The sequence below is a fragment of the Dysidea avara genome, chromosome 2 (genome assembly GCF_963678975.1).
Source record: "Dysidea avara chromosome 2, odDysAvar1.4, whole genome shotgun sequence".
Taxonomy (NCBI): Eukaryota; Metazoa; Porifera; class Demospongiae; order Dictyoceratida; family Dysideidae; genus Dysidea; species Dysidea avara.
Window position 1 is genome coordinate 19,703,829 of NC_089273.1, and position 21,263 is coordinate 19,725,091.

Genomic DNA, 21,263 nt, shown 5'->3' on the forward strand with positions numbered 1-21,263 from the left:
AGATAAACATTCATTTCTTGGCTGCACCAAATGTCAGCTCCTTTAGTCACCAATAACTTTCATGGACATACCTTTTTGTACAGCCAAGATGTTGTTGTATGAGGGTACTATTCACTGTATCATATATCAGTGATTACTAGGACATTTCTAGTCATGTGGTGCACCAGGCAGCTAGTTGATCAATAAGACCATCCTATGGGGATACACCCTAAACAACAAAATGACAAAAAAGTAAATGTTAAATCAAACGTTCTTTATATAGGTGATCCTTTTATTGTGAAGACGTGACCACTAGGTGAAGTTATCTAATTCACTATATTAAATTTATATTCCACTGAATCAAGACACCACCACCAGCTCAGTTTCCGAAAGTATTGTTTACACTATGGTATATAGTAGTCACTCCCAGCTTGTTTTATTTTCTACTGTACCATAATTAGTAAATTTAGCAACTATTGTACAACAGCATAGGAGGTGAACAGATGTGAAATATGTCAGACCAACTAGAATATGGACAGTACAGTTTTAATTTGATTAGTAAATGATTGTTTCCTGGATGTTATTGTTGTAGTTGTTAATGTGACATTGTAATGTTCCTATGACAAGTAACTATTCTATGGACTAGTCACTAGTGATATGTTGTACCGTGCCGCTCAAAAGTAACGTTGTCTCGCGAGAGTTCGAATGATTGTAAAAACTTGCTAATTCGAAGGTGTGGTACTCATTTTGCTTGCAAGTATTCATCCCAAATGAAACAGGATGAATACTCATGAGCAAAATGGGTGCCACGCCCTTTAATTAGCAAGTTTTTTAGTACTCAGACTCTCACAAGACGACATTACCATTTGAGCAGTACTGTATGCATGAATGTGTACATAGTGGATATGTGACTCTACCACTTCTCACTTACTGTACATGGACATGTGTATAATATGTGTAGTACAGATATTAAATGTTGTTATTATTTGAAGTGTTTCACTTTTCATGTACACTACCATCACATCTGATGGATATACAGGTCTACGTAAGTTATTATAATACGTACATATTATCACCGTTTATTGTATAATGACATTCAATATTAATCAAGCACATTGTTTACATGTTGTATAGTGACTACAATTGTACTACACAGCATAATGGGTAACCCAGTGAGTAATTACGTTACTCAACTTGTAAGGTGTGATTACAGTGAAAACAGGGATGTAGCCAGACTTTTTATGATGCCAGGGCCTAGCAAGACCATAGAATAAAAAGGTAACTACTTGCTGACATAGTTGCCTGCCACCAACCACATCTCCTTATTTATACCTACATACATAACTTGCTACACTGCTTCTCTGGAATACTGTGACTGCTTTAATTGATTGGCTGCTCAATTAGGATATCTCAATCTTTGTGATTGTACAATATAGTTATTATCCTGGGCTTGAGTGGCCTGGGCTCTGGCTATGCCTCTAAGTGGAGGCTGCATGTGTTAGTGGTCACCTGTATAAAAGCCAGTTTTCTTCAGTTGTTACTGTTCACTAGACTGGACTGTTGGACAGGAACACTGGATTGGATTACTGGACTGACATATTAAGTTTTTTTGGATTTTTACACATTTCTTGGCTCAGTCTTGCTATCTAAGGGCCTTTAGGTAACTTTAGCCATTACTAAACGTGACCTTCTCAGCAAAATCTATGTAGTTTGTACAACTTCTGAAGTTCTTTTTATTTTCTCAGCCTTATCTGCATTGCCCAAGGAATAGTTTGCCAAAGTGTCAGTCGATTATGTTGAGTAGTTTAGGAATTACAGTGCTAGAGCAAGGAAATCAATTTTTACAGTAACTATACTAAAAAATAAACTACAAGTGCTTATATTTGCAGCCATAACTTCCATTTGGATTAGTCTACAGAGTTGGGATTTGGTTTACAATGGATTGGCAAATTGATTAAGGTATTGTTTTAGCCCTGCAATCACTTACGCATAGGTGTATGAAGGCTATTTTACTGAAAAAACAGCGACAATTTTGTTTACATCTACAGCATCATAAACAAAGTTACATGACACGCAAACCATTGGGGTTACGGAAACAAAACAAAGATTTTTTGAGCTCCCCATGAGTAGACGAATAAGATAGTGTATAGGTTTAATTGATTTACGACTTTCTTTCCTGAGTAATTACTTGATTAAAACTTGTGTAAAATTTTCTTTGTAATACCATAATTTCACTTTTTAAAAAACTTTTGCTTTTCTCAAAACGCATACTTGTGTGAACTAGACAAATTGTCACTGAGACAGTTACAAATAATGAATGTTAGCCATGGAATAAGCAAGAACCGTCTTCTATAGTTCTACTACTCTACAAGTTATACACTCCTTACCTTTGTGTATAATAATGTTACAGGGCTGTGATAGTGATGGTTAACCTGTTATCAAGCGGCTAATAATGTTCTTGAGTGATATAGAGCAACCTTTGGGGATGCCATACAACCTGACTTATGTAAGCCATTCTAGAACAATCTATGTTCAGTAACTACAATGTTGTGATACAACAATAAAGTTGTTTCTGCCTGCCATTGCTACTTGCATGTGCTAGATGGCCCACTTTATTTCAGACTAAATTTATTAGAGATGCAGTGTAGAGTTGCCAGCCTATATCACTAGTTTAACCATTGCTATCACAGCCTTGTAGCATTACTATACACAAGGGGTAAGGAGTGTATAAGTGTTGTAGAGCAGTAGTGAAATGTGTAGAAAACTATTTTTGCTTATTCCACTGCTCTTACTCAGCTACTACATACCTGAAGGCATTTACTTGATAAAACCAAAAATATGTTACAGTAGTCCAGTGGTCCAGTCCATTAGTCCAGTATATAAAACAAAAGGAAGGGAAATGTATTGTTTTACTTTGATTTAATATTGTGCACTACTCCAGCTTGTTTTAGTACTTTTATTGATATGCTATGGTCCATACTCTGGTAAAATTGTGTGCTTGTTTGTTAACTTTTTTTGTAAAATAAAATATTATTACTGGTGAACTGTCATGCGACAATTGGTCCCCCCAAAATCAGTCCCCCCGGACTAGTTAAAGCCGCGCTATATGGTCCCCCCGGACCACTTGAGACACTTCAACTTGTCCCCCCCGGACAACCTAGAGCGCCACGGTTGGTCCCCCTCTGCTACAAGTGGTCCCCCACGCTGAATATGATCCAGGCGCGGCAAGCAACACGACCGGATCAGTTTCTTCGTACAGCTTGTTTTTAAACTATAAAGCTACAGTGCCAGTGATCGGGTATGAGGCTACAGGCTGTGCCTTGTATGCTCGGCTAGGCCTGTGTTTCGTGGATTCTCAGCCATGATGCCGGTGATCAGTCTATGTTGTCAATTCACTACTAATGTATTCCCTGACATGCGTCATGCCAGGCTATAATAGCTAGCCATAAAAGCGATGCAGCTAGCATAATTAATGTATGCCATGAAATAGCTAACTAGTTAGCAAAGTTTGCCAATATACATCAACAATTGTTACAGTCATTAGCTAATGTGTAAAGTCTTTACATTGTTTGACACAATCAATACAGTTAAATTCATAAGAGGGTGCTGAAGGGTCATCCACAGTTACTCCTGAGCAGATTACATGCACCCACGCATTGCAGTTACCACACTGGATCTACATACACAATAAATATACATAAAGTTCTCACACGAATAATATATGTGTATAGCATACCCAGCGATCAGTATAATCTTCATGCTGAAAACTTTCTTCAGATCGTCCACACATGATGCAGCGCTCAGTCATGTCAACTGAATTTGAAACACACGTATATATGCACACTTTAACGCAGAGCAAATTACTTGAATTGGTGAGGAGTGCTGTGCCTATATCTATTCTGGCTTTCTTCATATTCATTTGCAAAATGGTGTCTTCGTCGATACGGTTAAAATTTAACAATTGTTCAGCAATCTGTGTATAATACACAAACTTTATAGCCTTAGCTACAAAAGCGAGATGTTATACCTTTAAACTCAAAACACCACAGTTGAAGCTGTCTCCTGGCTTTTGCACACCTTTCTTGAGCTGAATGAGCTCAAACTTGTCCAATGAGACGTTGTCTTGACCAACGCAGTTATATCTCATAGCAAAGAACCTTCTATGGAGCATATAAAACTAGGTGTAAAAGTGCATTGCATCAATTTAGTTCACAGTGATGCACTGTATAATTATGTTAACAGTCAATGTTACAGTATTGAACATACTTCAAACCTGTGTATGCTCCACGTATGGCTCGCGATGGTCCAAGAGGATCGATGTAGTAAAACTTTTTTTCTTCCATGTTGATTGCCTACAGAGCAGCACAACAAGTGTATTGGTATCACCCTATGCAAATTGCTTACAATCAATATCCAGTGGTTTTCTCCACGATTGTACATTCCAACAATAAACACTTAGGTGCTTAGCGTCTCCTATAGTATGAATAAACTAACTCCTCCACGTAGCATTTGTGATCTTACCTTGCTTAAAAGGTGCGATGATTTCCCAGATTTTGAGCGATTAACCCAGGCAGTGATGGTTTGTGACAAGACAGCAAAACTGTCATTCCTCAATTCAACTAGCATGCGTAAATATCCATTCACTATCTATAACATTAATTTTAGTGCATCAAATTTAGAGGTATATAATACAATGCACTGACCTCATCATTTAACCAGTTATTTCCTTTCAAGTTGTGAAAGCTACCTTGATGTATAGCCAAATGTCCAAACCTAGCTTTAATTACATAGCACGGCTTTCTTTTCCAGATAGCTTTTAGCTGATCCTGTATGTATATATATGAGTCATATGTACCACAGCACAAAAACATGCATAGGCTGTAAGTGGTATGATGCTTCCATTGTTGGCTCCGGCTGTATTAATCATTCCTGTTACTGCTGTAGACATTGTAGCTGTTACGTTAGGTGTGGCTGTTATCTTGGATTCCACTGTCTCTGTTGTTGTCGCAATCATAGGTGCTACCACTGATGGTTCCGCTATTGTAGGAGGCTTTGTTACGGTGTTTTTCTGAAACTCCTCACATCTCTGTGTAATGGTAAGCACACAATAATTACAATAGCTGTCAAGGAATTATCACAACAAAATACAACCTTTATAAGCTTGCGACGTCGTCTCAATGGCTTAACTGAATTCGTATCAGGACTATCAGAGAAATTCAGCATTCTCTTGGTAACAATGTGCTTTGGTGGTGAGAATATCATATCAACAACCCTCTTTCCTATTGGAACTGTTGTGATGTTTTTCCAGCTATCACAATTTACCTTTATCAGATGTAGGCTTTATTTTAAATTCATTGTGTTCCAGTTTTTGGCTGTAAATAGGTGATAGCGCAGGTGCACTAAAACTGCCAAACTCTGGGAAGTAGCCTCCTGCTTGTTTGGGGGAACTGTAAACCAATGGGCAATTCTGAAAATAGACATTAGTAAGATATGTGAAGAACGAATTGGAGGAACCTCTAACCACATTAATAGCAACTGATACATTGTACCCTTGCTCCTTATTCATTCGTACTAGATCTTTACAGTGAGTGATATCTTCCTCATCCCATCGTGATATCAAACTGGGATAGCTGGGTTCCTATTACATGTACTCATATATAGAATTCCACGTGGGTGTATATAGTATGCTACAGTAGCTATGTAACCAGCAAATCATTGAGCTTATTAAAACTACTCAAAGTATGTATGCTGGCTGCACTACAACCATAGTTACCATGCTTGGCAATAAGCCTATACATTACTTACTTTGTCACTCATGATGCTGCTAGGATCATAAGAAATGGACGTTCTTGAAGAAGAGTCACTCTGATCATGAGATGTACGAGCATGTAGGAGCACTGATATGTTGCCATCATCCATTTGGTCCAAAATTTTGGTCTTAGTATCTTCATCACACTGAGATGTCAAGATGGGATCCTATAACATGTACATGATATAAATATTACAGTATAGTATCAAATAATCTTACTTTATCACTTTTGGTGGCACTAGGTTCATGTGAGATAATGGACACTGTTGGGTTGTGAGATTTTGAAGTATGTGTACAAGTATTGTGAGTAACAACTGATGTGTTGTCCTCCTCTATTTGGTCAGTCTTGATATTGTCATCATACTGGGATATCGAGTTGCATGGTTCCTATGTATTGCAAGATAATATTACATCAATTAACATGCAGTTATAAGTTCTTACTTTGTCGCTCACACTGGCACTAGGATCATGTGAAATGGATCCTTTTCCACTTCTGACAGATGTGTTGCCACTATTATCACTTTCGTCATGAGATGTTGAGATACAACCAGTTGCCTATACAATTATAACTTACATAAACACACACCTGTGTGCCGCACATACATGCATGTACCTTCTTGGGTGGATAGAACAATTTCAAATGTGTACCATGGACTTTTAAAGTCTGTTTAATGTCATTGGTGTTTAGGAACTGAAAAATTCCTTTACCAACAGACTTCACAACTTTATAAGGACCCTGCCACTTATAATCAATTTTTCCACCAGCCCGCTTTTTCCTCTTCATATCTTTTCTAAGAACCAATGCTCCAACTTTGAATGTAGCTGGGTTATGGTGTTTCCTGTCATACACTTGTTTTTGACGCTTTTGAGCGGTGAGTATGTTCTCCTTCACAATTTGTGCTACTTTTGTTTGATGAATGAAATGTTGTTCTATAACTTCATCATTATGATCCAAGTGCTGTACGATATCTTCTTCTTTGGGATATTGAATTTCAACAGGTAACAGAGCTTGTCGTCCAAACATCACAGCAAAAGGGCAATATTTTGATGACTCGTGTTTAGAAGTATTGTAAGCAAAAACACAGGTGTCTAAATAATCTTCCCAGAGTTCCTTTTTCTCATTAACAAACTTTACCAGCATATTCTGGATGGTCTGGTTAAAACGCTCAACCAAGCCGTTTGCCTACAACAGACACATAAAACAGTTGTATCTACTTAAAGTGCATAAGGTAAATATGCATATTATAGCACTATGCATTTCTTTACCATGCAACTATTAATGTTGATTAGTTACAACATAGCATATAATATAGGATAGTAGAGTAGTAGTTACCTGAGGATGGTAAGGGGTAGTCAAACGGTGGTCAATTTTCATCATCTTCATCAATTTCTTGTCAAGGGGATTGTTAAATTCACTTCCTTGATCAGAAGTAATTACTCTTGGTAATCCAAACTGCATGAATAACTGTAAAGTATGTAATATGCAAGTAAATAACATGGTACACTTTGAATTGCATGGTTCTGGTGGCTGCTTGGGTTATAATGACTACTTCATTCTGTTAGTATTTAATTACATTTTTGCAGCACACTATAATACATTGCTTTGTCTTGGGTGTGTGTGTGTGTGTGTGTGCGTGTGTGTGTTCATGTATATGTGTGAACTTTTCCGAATGTATTAGTAGATTTTATTTTGCATTGTTTTATTGTTACTGCATGGAAACCGAATTAGATGCAACATACAAAAGTATTCTTTAAGTCAATTTGGACACCTGTGGATGTTATTAACTGCATGCACAGTTTCACATTAATGACAAACATTCAAAGTACATGTATTACTTCTGCACGGTTATTCTGTATTCCGTAATCTCCCAAATATTGTGCAGTTGTTTTACATACTCCTACATACAATAAGCAATCAAGTTGAAATTTTCAGCACCTAGCTGCTTCTCTACCATCTCTATCTAGCTACTTTTCTACCATCCAGTAACCAAGTCAAAATATTTTGGTGATCATAGCATAGGATTGTGATAGGCTTAATTATAAAGGATCCTTTATGATGAAGCTATGACAAAATTAATAAGTTTCAGCAGCCGCGTGAAAGGATAGGAATACTAAAGCTAATCTATTGACATCCAAGTAAGCAAGATTCACATCTTGCTAAGATAAGTGATTTAGCCAAAGGTTTTCATACAGCTATACAAAATGTTTCAATTAGACGTAGAAAATGAATACTGGAATTGGTATGCTGGGAGGATACGGGTTAAACGGTCCACATAACTGGCTATACAACTCTTTTCCGACCCATATTATATAGCTGCTTTAACAAACATATACTGTAGTTCTGTATTAGTCTATACGTCCAAGTGTTTGCAAACTTTAAGTAAATATGTGCATTATACACACAACATATATATATATATATATACACCTTAAACAAAGCACTAAACATGGTTGAGGATTCCTTATTGCTGCAAGCAAATGCCTGCACAAACTTGCTAAAGTAGTCTGCTACTGTCAGAATATAGCAATTTCCTTGAGTGGACTTGTGCTTTAGTGGTCCGACAAAGTCTATTCCAATGTGGTACCAAGTTGCTACAACTGGAATAGGGTTAAGTTCTGGTACCCCTGTGTCCATTTTCTTTGTCATCCGTTGGCACACATCACATTCCTTCACCTTAGATGTATAGAAAAATGTGATGATTCAAGTTTATTACTGATGAAATATTTTGCATCTTGTGCAAAGGCATTATGTATACGTGCATGGTAAACCATTGTTCTTTACAACCTGAAAGCATATAAAATTAATAGAGTTTTGCAGTACAGTTCTATAGCAACTCCAACATGTTGATTGATATAATTGGGTCATTTTTCATTTATGTAGCTATTTAGAAAACAGAATACTGCAGTTGCAAGTGGTATAGAAGCATGCAAGCAGGGTAAATTTTCAACATAATCATAATTATTATATATGTCTACAACATTATCATAAAGTAAAACTGACAAGACCAAAAAGATGTAACGGGGGCATCATACTGTAATAAGCAACCAAATTACATAACTGTTTGGTATACGTATTGTGAAAGCTGAGTATTAGTCTGCTATTCTAAATTGCAAGGCATCAACTGCATGATATACTTCCGCATATATGTATACCCCCAAGGTATAGCTGTATAGGTATGTACTTACAAATGCTTTTACATCCTTTCCTACTCCTTGCCACATGTAGCGTTCTGTAATCCTTGCCTGTGTCTTCTTTGTCCCCATGTGACCTGATGTAGGGTGTACATGACAACCTCGCAATATCCGCTCTTTCTCTTTCGGGTCTAGTATGTATCTGACCTATACAAACCATACACTTGTATTACCAGTCACATACACTGCATTATAGTATGCTGAGTCAGCAGCTATATATGGCCCTACAGCTCTATACAACTTAGAATTAGAGAGTCAATAGGGTCTTGAACTAAAAGAGAAATTATCACACCAAACAATTTGTCCATGTAGACAACAGCAGGCCATGCAAACTAGGTGGCTACCAAGTACCGGAACCATAACATCCTGAACGAAAAGAACTTCTTATTTCAGTGGAAACTGAATCAGTTCTGTTTCATTTACCAGAGGTTGCACTATATGTATGTTTTGCATTGATTTTGCAAAAGTTCAGAAATACTCTATAGCAGCCAGCCACTCCAACAGAACAGTGACAATTTTGTTTATTCAGCTGTGCATAGCAATTCACTAAAATGGTCCAAAACTTTATTTCAGTTGACCCACCCTGTTTAAGTGAAAAGTTTGGAAGCCATACAGTCACTGCTGCAAAAGTTTATTCCTGGCTCATAGGTTTGCTTTCTGTACTCAGGGTTACTGTGATTAAACAAATAATAAATATGGCAGGGAGACAGAAACATAACTATATGTTTAAGTTTTCATAGTACAATTATCTGGAAGCTAGCCAGATGTAATAAATAACAGAAAGGAACCATGGGACACGTGGTAGACTGTAAATACAATGGCTTATACGTTGGTAGCTGCATTCGCAGTTTCTAAGTGTGACTGCTCTATTAGAGCAACTGACTGTTCTATTAGAGTAAGTGGCTGAGCCACTTTCTTTCTACAATTATAGAAAGTAAGCCCGACTCGGGGAGTCTATGCCACGGCCTCCTAATGCTGGCTTCTCCACCTCCGTCCTATGCATACATGATGCATTATAATAGTAAATCTTTAATACCTTGGTCTTGTCCTGTTTGGTGTACAGAAGCGCTCCATCTTCTAAAGTGTACCTCATTGCCTTTCTTCTAATACACCTCTTCTCGTTCTTTGTACACTTTTGTCTGTACCTCTGCTCTTGAAGATACAGTAAAACATCCTCGTGCAGTTGTCTCTCAATCTCTCCACGACTATCTTCCGACTCCGTACATTGGCTGCTGCTACTGTGACCAGCAGGGTTAGCGGAGCCATCCGCCATCATCCTTAAACTGAACTGTTACAAATACTGCTCTAAGCGTCCTTAAAGTGCAAGTTAAAGTGACGAGCCCTCAGCCGAATCAGTACAGCTATAAACTTGAATCAAGTAAAGTCACGCCAACAGTCGAGGCCAACAGTCGCTGTTCAGCAACTGACACGTGTTTAGACTGTAGATCAACCGTATCAATATAAAATATGACTGAGTCGACAGCTGCCAGTCACCTTTGAACTCCTTTCAACACGATCATCAAAGGCAGCGGTGTGCCGGAAAGCTACTGATAACATCCACATAACTGAGTTTTCCGGTAACGAACAAGTAACCCATATCTAACCGGCCTCTATACAGCTGTTTCATTGGGGGGACCAATTGAAGCAGGGCAGACCACTTGACGCAACTTCACATGGTCCGGCCGGACAGCCTGAAGTGCGCTAGTTGGTCCGGCCGGACCACTTGGGGCGGGGGACCATCTGTAGCGTGACAGAACCCACACATACCATAGTTGAAATGGTGCCATGCGCCCCAGCTATCAATTATCATCTGAAACATAAAGTATACATTAGGCTTCGTTGTGTCAGCTATATTCACTCCATAAAACAGCATTATGAATCAAGAACTGTTCAAAAAGCACCTCTGCAACGAAAGTAGCCACTATGAAAAATATGGATGAGTTAGGGAGCTATCACACGCACTACTGCCAAAATGACACCTTTCACTTGTCACCAAATATGGAAGGGACACAAAGAAGGACACTGGTAAGTCCATGAAGAATGCATTGTACATACTGCAGTATGCCAAAAGGCACATGTCCAGCTGAAGTGATGTAAAAAAAATTAAAAAAAAATCAAGCCCATTAGCCTCAGCTGCTATTGAGTTATGCTTGTCTGAAGCATCAGCCAGTCACTATAGAACATTCTGTTTAACGTAAATTTCATAGCAACTTGTTGAAAACTTTTCAGGTCGATGTGAAGGCTTGTTTAGGCTTAGTTTTACCTAAGCAATACTGCTTCATTATCAGAGGGAAAGGTGAGGCTGGTTTTTGGGTGATGCTTTTTCATTGGCCATGCCTTCACCTTTGTGGTCCCTACTATACAGCACTATTGTATTGTATGATTGTGCTAGCGTTATGAATACAACTAGGCCTATAATAGTGGGGTCTGTCTTTGAAATAGATGAATTAATAAATAAATAATATTAAGTAGTGTGATAGATTAATAAATTATAGATTAATTAATTAATGTGATAATTAATGAACTTTATGGGCAATGCACTATCACAATTACTCAAAAGGGGAGGAGGTAGAGTGGGGTAGCAAGAGAAGACTTCAAAATGGAGAAGCACCATGGTTAAACTTCAGCACAAGATTACGTATAAGGAACAATGCTGGCTCCTTAGTGGCTGATATGCAACACCAAAAGTATTTAGCAAACTGTATCAAGCCATCCCACAGTGCACCACTTATTCTCAGATCCTTACCAAGGCTAGACATCATTTTAATTTGCCACATCACCCAAAAAAGACAACTTTTATATCAGACTCAAGTAATTTGAGCAATGCTAAGGCATAGTGTGGTAGTGTACATACAGTGTAGCTATCCATAATTTTGTTGGATGTACAATTTGGTACATTGTAAAAGTTACTTCATAACATGTTAATCATTATTATTTACAGAAAAGGACAGCACTACATTATGCTGTTTTGAATAATAAACTGAATATTGTCCAGCTCCTTGTAGAACTTGGTGCAGACGTAACAGTCACTGATCATGTAAGTCACTACTGTGTTTAGTACTAAATATTAAATGTGCTATATAGTCAATGTGTAAACACAATCACAAAACCTATACTCTCAATTGTGTACATTGTTGTATAACTGCTAGTACAAAATGTACAAGCCTGGTTCAGTTACACTTCTTTCATCGTATTATAATATCTAATCCAAAACAGCCAAGCTGTAAAAAAAGAGTGCGGCCCTGAGAAAGGCTATTGTGAAAAACGATGTGAAATCCAAGGTGGCGGCCAAGAAATGGCTGTGATGGTAGGTTAATGGTAAAAATTTTAATAACGACAATTCAGGTGAATTTTGTGCGGCACCAAATTCACCTGAATTGTTATTATTAAAATTTTTACCATTAACCTACCATCACAGCCATTTCTTGGCCGCCACCTTGGATTTCACGTCGTTTTTCACAATAGCCTTTCTCAGGGCCGCACTCTTTTTTTACAGCTTGGCTGTTTTGGATTAGATTTCACTTCTTTTTGTATTTGTATACCCCAAAGCCGGCCTATGGCCGGCTTTAGGGCTTTTAACCTATCATTTTTTTCTTTACTACAGGAAGAAGAAAGATGAAGCAGGGTGATTTACCTCTCTGCAAGGTGATCCTTCTAGCTGATCTCTCTACCGGATGACTTGTTTGTAGCTGAACTCTCTACAGGGTGATTTGTTTGTAGCTGACCTCTGTACAAGGTAACTTCTTCTAGCTGATCTTTCTACAGGGCGATTTGTTTGCAGCTAAACTGCTGAATTCTCTACAATGTAACTTCTTCTAGCTGAACTCTCTACGGGTGGCTTGTTTCTAGCTGATCGCTCTACAGGGTGACTTGTTTCTAGCTGAACTCTCTACAGGGTGATTTGTTTGTAGCTGAACTCTCTACAAGGTAACTTCTTCTAGCTGATCTTTCTACAGGGTGATTTGTTTGTAGCTGAATTCCCTCAGGGTAATTTGTTTGAAGCTGAACTCTCTACAATGTAACTTCTTCTAGCTGAACTCTCTACATGGTGACTTGTTTCTAGCTGATCTCTCTACAGGGTGACTTGTTTCTAGCTGAACTCTCTACAGGCTGATTTATTTGTAGCTGAACTCTCTACAAGGTAACTTCTTCTAGCTGATCTTTCTATAGGGTAATTTGTTTGTAGCTGAATTCTCTACAGGGCAATTTGTTTGCAGCTGAACTCTCTACATGGTAGTTTCTTTGTAGCTGAACTCTCTACAATGCAACTTCTTCTAGCTGAACTCTCTACAGGTGGCTTGTTTCTAGCTGATCTCTGTACAGAGTGACTTGTTTCTAGCTGAACTCTCTAGAGGGTGATTTGTTTGTAGCTGAACTCTCTACAAGGTAACTTCTTCTAGCTGATCTTTCTACAGGGTGATTTGTTTGTAGCTGAATTCCCTCAGGGCAATTTGTTTGAAGCTGAACTCTCTACAATGTAACTTCTTCTAGCTGATCTCTCTACAGGGTGACTTGTTTCTAGCTGAACTCTCTACAGGCTGATTTATTTGTAGCTGAAATCTCTACAAGGTAACTTGTTCTAGCTGATCTTTCTATAGGGTAATTAGTTTGTAATTGAATTCTCTGCAGGGCGATTTGTTTGCAGCTGAACTCTCTACATGGTAGTTTCTTTGTAGCTGAACTCTCTACAAGGTAACTTCTTCTAGCTGATCTCTCTACAGGGCAATTTGTTTGTAGCTGAATTCTCTACAGGGTGATTTATTTGAGCTGAACTCTCTACACGATGGCTTCTTTGTAGCTGAACTCTCTATTAGGTACCTTCTTCTAGCTGATCTGACTACAGGGTGACTTGTTTGTAGCTGAATTCCCTACAGAATAACTTGCAATGTAATATAACTGAGTAAATTATACATGCAGCTGAATGCTTTATTAGGGTGACTGTTCTATTAGAGTATCTCGATCTCGCATTTGCTGCACGTAGTTGCCTTTCGAATCATAACTCAGTGATTTGTAATCAGATTCTTCTGTACTACTGCAAGAACTAATGTAATATAACTGAGTAAATTATACATGCAGCTGAATGCTTTATTAGGGTGACTGTTCTATTAGAGTATCTCGATCTCGCATTTGCTGCACGTAGTTGCCTTTCGAATCATAACTCAGTGATTTATAGTCAGATTCTTCTGTACTACTGCAAGAACTTTCTATGATGATTATTCCAGCTACATACTGATTTTCAGCTCGTTGCTCTAAGCAGTTTGCCTGGTAGACACGAAAACTAATAGTTTTTTTATTCATAAAATCGATCGCGTAATTTTGACACAGGTTGGGTTTTGTGTCATATCTCCATGGTCTTTATCCCGATTCCTTTCAAACCACAAAAAGGCACTCCTACGATGGTTGCTCCATCTACATACTGTATGAATTTTCAACCCATTCCTCCAAGGGGTTTACCCTGTAGGCGTGACAGACCTTCGACCTTATTTTACGCAAATAATCGGTCATAACTCCGTGAATGTTCATCGGATTCCTACCAAATTTGGTACGGAGATCCGCCTTAATGAGCCCTTTAAGTGTGCCAAATTTCAGTCCAATCCGAGCACGCATTCGTGTTTTATGGCGAATTTTGCCAAGTGTGCGAAATGAGGAAGATGAAGAAGAAAAAACGAAGAAATTAAAACAAAATTTTGTTCGCTCGTATCTCGGAAATGGCTGGAGCGATTTTCTTCAAATTTGGTATGTAGACTCCCCTAACTGGGCGGCACGTCTCTAGCAAATTTGGTTCCAATCGGATGAGGGATCACAGAGCTATATAGGTGTGAAAATTGCGTTTTCTTTCTTCCTGTTAATATACTCACGGTGTGGCGCGCCGACTTCTTGGGCCGCACGACACACTACCGTGTGTCTTGATTGTGTTAATTGTTGATATATCAACATTATTATTAATGTGCTGTTATGAGCGACAGAAAGACGTGCGAGTTCCTCAGCTGCGTGACGACTTAGAAGAGAAGACCACAAGGTACTCACTATTTATTCTTATTATAGCACATCTAATTAATGTATACGCATGCACACATATAACACACACCCTCTACAAAAAAGTTCGGTAGAACTTTTGTAATAAACAGAGAGGTAAGTTCCTAATAGCAACAACAAAAAAAAACGTTAACAACAACAGCAAAAAAAACTCTAATAAAATGTTTAATGTCCCACTAGTTCCATCAGCCAGCATGCAATAAAGTATCTGCAATCACATTGTCCCTTCCTTTGATGTGCTTTATTTCTAAACAATATTGCTGCAACAATAAGCTCCGCTGGAGCAACCGTTCTTTAAATTCTTCAAATAGATCAATGGGTTGCGATCAGTAAATACTACAATAGAGACTTCAGCAGCAGTCACATAAATGTCAAAGTATTGCAGAGCTAACACCAAACCAAGTAATTCCTTTTCGCTTGTACAATAATTGCGTTGGATGGCATTGAATTTCATGGAATAATAATAAATAGGATGATCAATCTGGTTATCATCCTATCATCCTCCTGCATTAACACAGCTCCAGTGTCAATGTCACTAGCGTCAACTACCAACTTGAATGGTCTAGCAAAATCAGGAGCCATCAAAACAGGTAATGTCCCCTTTATATTCTGAAAAGCCACTTGGCAAGCATCCGACCAAACAAATGACTGGCTCTTCCCTAGCAGGTTAGTCATGGGCTCCACAATAACAGAAAACTTCTTACAAAATCTTCTGTAGTACCCCGTCATACCAAAGAACCTCATTAATTGCTTTTTGTTGCGTGGTTCAGGAAAATTGGTGATAGCTTCCACATTGGTGGCAGTAGGCTCCACTAAACCTTGACCAACAATATGTCCAAGGAATACAACTTGGGGGGCATGGCCAAATTCACTCTTAGAGAGATTAATCGTCAAGTTAGCAGTTCTAAGACATTCAAAGAATGCACGATTTTGCTTAACATGGTTTTTCCAGCAATCACTATTAATAATCACATCATCGATGTAAGCCTCACAATCTGGTATGTCACATATGATATGGTTGATTAATCGTTGAAACGTGGCTGGTGCATTCCACATTCCAAACGGCATCACCTTGTATTGATATAAACCATCAGGTGTTAAGAAGGCAAATATCTCTTTGGCTCGATCTGTTAGAGGCACCTGCCAATATCCCTTCAGCAAATCAAATTTGCTTACATAGCGAGAATGGCCGACCCTGTCAATACAATCTTCAATACGATGGAGCGGATATGAATCACAGCGTTGACTTTATGAAAGTCCGTACAAAATCAGTAACTCTTATCAGGTTTGGGTACTAGAATGCATGGAGAACTCCAAGGACTTTGGCTAGCCTCTATCAAGTCATTATCCAGCATGTACTTTACTTCTTGTCATAGATAAGCTCTCTTCTGCGGGTTTACTTGGTAAGGATGTTGTTTTACCGGCTCAGCATTGCCCACATCTACATCATGATACATACTGGTCGTCCTAGATGGTACATCAGGAAAGATATCAGAGTGTTCTAAAATGAGCCTCTCTAACTCTGCAGACTCACTCTCAGATAAATGTTGCAACTTCTTACTTACATTTGCTAGGACTGACGAGTTATTCACCTTCATGTCATCATCGAAATTCTCTGTACATAGTCCCTCTACATGACCATTCTCTCCTCCCAATGGCATGGAAGCAACTGCCACCATTGCATTTGGCCGCACATCATTTCTAGGATCTTTGCCATAGTACGCCTTCAGCATGTTAACATGACAGAAGCTGCCGTTGTTTGTGTCTGTCAGGAGTACAAACCACATAGTCTACATCGTTGACCTTACGTTCTACTACATATGGCCCATGGTACCTTGCTTGTAATGGATGCCCAGATATTGGTAGTAACAATAGCACTTGGTCTCCAGGCTTAAAACTTTGTTGTTTTGCTTTGCGATCATACCACACTTTCATTTTCTTCTGAGAATGTTTCAGGTTCTTTCGAGCCATTTCACATGCACTGGTTAGTCTACATCTAAATGTAGACACATACTCTAAAAGGCATATTGGAGGATCATCATTGTCAGAAAGCCACATCTCCTTCAGCATCTTCAAAGGACCACGCACTCAGTGCCCAAACACTAACTCAAAAGGACTGAACCCTAAGGCTTCTTGAACTGACTCACGGGCAGCAAACATCAACAAGTGGACACCCTCATCCCAGTCCTTCTCAAACCCTAAACAATAACACCTCATCATGTTTTTTAGCGTCTGGTGAAAACGCTCAATAGTTCCCTGGGATTGAGGATGGTATGCTGAGGATTTGTACTGGGTAATGTTCAACTGATGCATCATTTGCTGAAAAACCCCAGACATGAAGTTGGAGCCTTGATCAGATTGTATGGATTTGGGAAACCCCACAAAGGTGAAGAATTTAATAAGTGCCTTAATAATGGTGTGAACTTTAATATTCCTTAGTGGAATTGCCTTCAGAAAACGAGTGGCAACACACATTATTGTCAGCAAATATTGATTGCCGGACTTAGTTTTTGGCAACGGCCCCACACAATCAATTAACACTCTGCTGAAAGGTTCTTCCACTACTGGGATGGGCCTCAATGGAGCATTAGCAGGATGCTGATTGGGTTTACCAACCATCTGGCAGGTATGGCATACCTTGCAACAATCCGCCACATCTTTACGTAAACCAGGCCAATAAAAATGCGTGCCAGAAGTATCACCTCCCTGACTCAACGATCCTTTAGTGGGTACTTTTACCATTAAGTCCTTGTGAAAACCAGAAGTACTGTGGGTAAGTTTATAATCATCAGCAAGAGTGGCAGCCCTGTGGACATCACCAACTTTCTGTTCCTCTAGATACAGGTACGTTTTAATGTCAACCGGAACACATCGCTTAAATTCTTCCATAAGAACTAGTTGTTTAAATTTCTCAAAATTTGAGCCCACCTCTTGTGATGTACACCATCTGTTGAACAGCATCTCTTTCTGTCTGGCAAATTCCTTGAATGTCTGCCTGTCTACACATTTGGTGTCTCAAAATTTTTGACGGTATGCCTCTGGCACAAGCTCATATGCTTTGAGGATATCTCGCTTAACAGGTTCATAACCCGTGCTCTGTTCTACAGATAAGTAGTAGTACACTTCGCGGGCCTTTCCCAGCAGTACACTTTGTAGTAGCATAGGTCGAGCCTCCACTGACGAATGTAAATTGGCAGCAACCTTCTCGAAGTGCAGGAAAAATTTGTCAACCTTCTGTTCCTGAAACGGAGGTACTAGACAAACCTGGCGGCTAACATCAAATGGCACATCTCTCTTCTCAACTCCTGGTGGTCTTTCCACACTCTTAGCTTCAATTTCCTTCAGTTTAAGCTGCATTTGCAGTTCTTTCTCTGTAAATTCTTCTTTTCTTAATGCTAGTTCTTTCTCCTTCAATTCTACTTCCATCTTTGCATTCATTTCTTTCTCCCTAATTTCCAGTTCCCTCATCTTTAGCTGGCATTCCCGTTCCCTCTCCAGTTCTCTTGCCTTATGTTCCAATTCAAGTCATTTAAGCTCAAGTTCTGTGTCATAAGTACCACCAACCTCCTATTCTGACATCAACTCTTCTTCTATAAAATATTCTATCAACACCTTTCTCAGTTCAGTTTTGGTAGCTTAGACTCAACAGTTAAATGTAAGTGTTCAACTAACTGCTTTAATTGAGCCTTAAGAAGGGAATTTAAACTACTTTTTGTAGGATTTTTAGCGAACTCCTCAACATTGAACGACATCATTCTAATTAACGCTCACTGGTGATCTTTTGGAGTTAACAAGCAGCTCCAATGAAGCGATGGGGCTACGATGAAACAAGACGGAGAACAACACAGGCGTATATTTACAAGATATATCACCTCTACAGGTGCCTCTAACCAGCACCAGGGAATCAGGTTAGTCTTCTTAGAAAATTTCTCGAGTCATCCTCTCTCCAGTTCTGTGCTCTCTCTCTCCCGGACAAGCCCCCAATTTTTGTTACGAGCGACAGAAAGATGCGCGGGTTCCTCAGCTGCGCGACGACTTGGAAGAGAAGATCACGAGGTACTCACTATTTATTCTTTTTATAGCACATCTAATTAATGTATACGCATGCGCACATAACAGTACAAGTAACAACATCAAGATTTTATTATACAATGTTCAGTTGATAAATTACTCTAAAGAAATGATATGAAATAATCTCTTTGGTTCAACCGCATCCATTAATACATCATTCTCTAGAGATATTTATTGACTGAGTAATCCTATGGTTATGTACCTCTTAGTTAGTAATGCTCCATGTGACTGAAATCTTTAAAAAAAAGTATGGAATAGTGGCGCACTTTGTTTAATTAATCCTATTAGCATAGTAATGTTACTATTACCAACAAGCCTTAGGATCACTATTTGATACAAAGTCTGACTACCTTAGTACAAATCTTCAGTCAATAGCCTTATGACAGTATTATTTTTATGTTGCCAAGAACATCTATCAGACATTTCAAACATACTTAGTGAAGTCAATATAAGCATCTTTATGGGACCATGTGTCCCATAGGCCTTTATAAGACCTTCTGGTATACAGGCTCTGCCTTTACCAAGTACCTTAATCATAATAATCATAATCATAACATGTACAGTACAATAGCAGTGCATTTATATCAGCCTAATAGGAACGTGGTGCTTTTATTTTAAACTGTATATATTCATACACTCAAGACAGACTTGAAGAACATTTGCTATGTAAGTAAATACATGGCAAATTAGAAACAATCTCAAAGTGATTTTTATGTTATTTCTATTATTTATGTTTTGAACATAACAATGTATTTGTTCTTGTAGGTTGGCAATCAAGACGTATGCTAATATGCCATGTGACCTAATAGCTATGCTGGGGCACTAAACCATTGTGTTATTATTAAGCACAACATAATTTCACTCATACATAGCTCTGTGGTCTGTATATGACTTAGAAAACTAATCTTTCCAGAGTAGTTACTTTCCAGATATGGCAATTCACATCCCACAGCTGGGTGGCTTGTTTATTCTAGTAATAGTAACTATTACTTGGTTGCTAGGTGACAATGAATTTTTACAACTCAGGGGAGTGACCATGAATGCTCTGTAGTGACTTCCTCTTCTGCTCACTAAACTGCATAGCACAAACTAATAGAAATAACAAAACATCGCTTATATTTGAGTTAGTCACTTTAGCACATTATTAGCATGCAATTCTTGGTTTTGGGCATTTCTGAGATATGGACGATAGTATGTACCAGACCACCCAGATAAGAGAGATTCCACTGTAAAGAACATAACAGGTCTTGTAAGATTTTCCAGTTTTGGTGAAAGGGAGGCTTTGACTAGAGAATGAAAACATTATAGAAACAGTCTAGAAGATATTTCTAATAGAAATCTGTGGTTTAAAGTGGTTAGCTTAAGTTGAGCTTCCTTAAAGTGAAGTATAGCAACATACAGTAATGGATAAATTATGACATAATAATTATTATTGTTGAATATATTCATTTTTAATGTACTGCATGTATTGTTATGAAACAAAGCAAGAAACAAAGCTACAATAATAGCATGTTGTGTGCTACATGTAGCTATTTCATTCAAGGACTCTACATATTTACTGGATTCCTGGTAAAACATGTAAACTTGCAAATGTGTTGTCTGGTTAAGATGACGTTTTGCACATAAAGCAAAGTATCAGTACACATATTAGTGTGTTTGTGATAAATTTTCTCTGAGCTTTCATCAATTATTTGCATACAAAAGACATCTTTTGTAATGCCTTCAGGGTAAACTAATTAGATTATTGAGTTGATAATCAGATTGTAAATGGAATAACCTTCATAAAAGTCTCTTTGGTACTGTAATTTTTGATAATAGTCTTAACAGTTTTAATGAAGTCTAACATGTATGTCAGGCACACAATCATGACTGCCATTGGTACACGTTCACCTGAGCCACTGCCAAATATAGTAGTATCAAAGAGGTGAACATGTGTTCACTCCTAAAGGTTTTGTATTGGAACAAGCATGTTTTTATGTTTTAAACATGTTTGTGCACCTGAATTGTCCATACTAAATGTATGGGATATTTTAAGGGTGCTCTGTACAATTCCACATATGGCTTCTGAGGTTAGCACAGCTGGGGTTTACTAATGGATTCCCATGGTCACCAGTAATTATCTAACTAGTCTGTGGCTTGTTTAACGCATGGCGTGCCCAACGAGAAAATGTCTTTT

At 38.4% G+C, this 21,263-nt stretch overlaps 2 protein-coding genes across 2 annotated transcripts in view; one reads left to right on the forward strand and one right to left on the reverse strand.

Annotated features, from left to right (window-relative positions):
• Nucleotides 1–3,523: 3,523 nt before the first annotated feature.
• LOC136247911 (uncharacterized) lies at nt 3,524–6,572 on the reverse strand. Its single transcript, XM_066039731.1, has 15 exons — nt 6,402–6,572; nt 6,230–6,343; nt 6,008–6,175; nt 5,785–5,955; nt 5,501–5,617; nt 5,302–5,446; nt 5,131–5,258; nt 4,853–5,065; nt 4,683–4,805; nt 4,501–4,626; nt 4,246–4,331; nt 4,007–4,139; nt 3,844–3,952; nt 3,716–3,792; nt 3,524–3,655 (listed from the first exon to the last, which is right to left on the reverse strand). The coding sequence occupies exons 1-15, from the start codon at nt 6,570–6,572 to the stop codon at nt 3,524–3,526; spliced, it is 2,013 nt and encodes a 670-aa protein (XP_065895803.1).
• Nucleotides 6,573–11,927: 5,355 nt separating this feature from the next.
• LOC136246782 (uncharacterized) overlaps nt 11,928–21,263 on the forward strand; it is a 52,699-nt gene continuing 43,363 nt past the window's right edge. Inside the window, exon 1 of the mRNA XM_066038342.1 lies at nt 11,928–12,017. The gene's annotated coding sequence lies outside the window, so the exon portion shown is untranslated. The remainder of the gene's footprint in view (nt 12,018–21,263) is intronic.

Excerpts from the sequence above, each read along its gene's own strand:
- LOC136247911 (XM_066039731.1), bottom strand. The coding sequence starts at position 6,572 with ATGAAGAGGAAAAAGCGGGCTGGTGGAAAAATTGATTATAAGTGGCAG. Across the intron at positions 5,447-5,500 it reads TATCAGTTGCTATTAATGTG|AATTGCCCATTGGTTTACAG; the intron begins GTTAGAGGTTCC and ends GTCTATTTTCAG. Across the intron at positions 3,656-3,715 it reads AAGATTATACTGATCGCTGG|ATCCAGTGTGGTAACTGCAA; the intron begins GTATGCTATACA and ends TTGTGTATGTAG.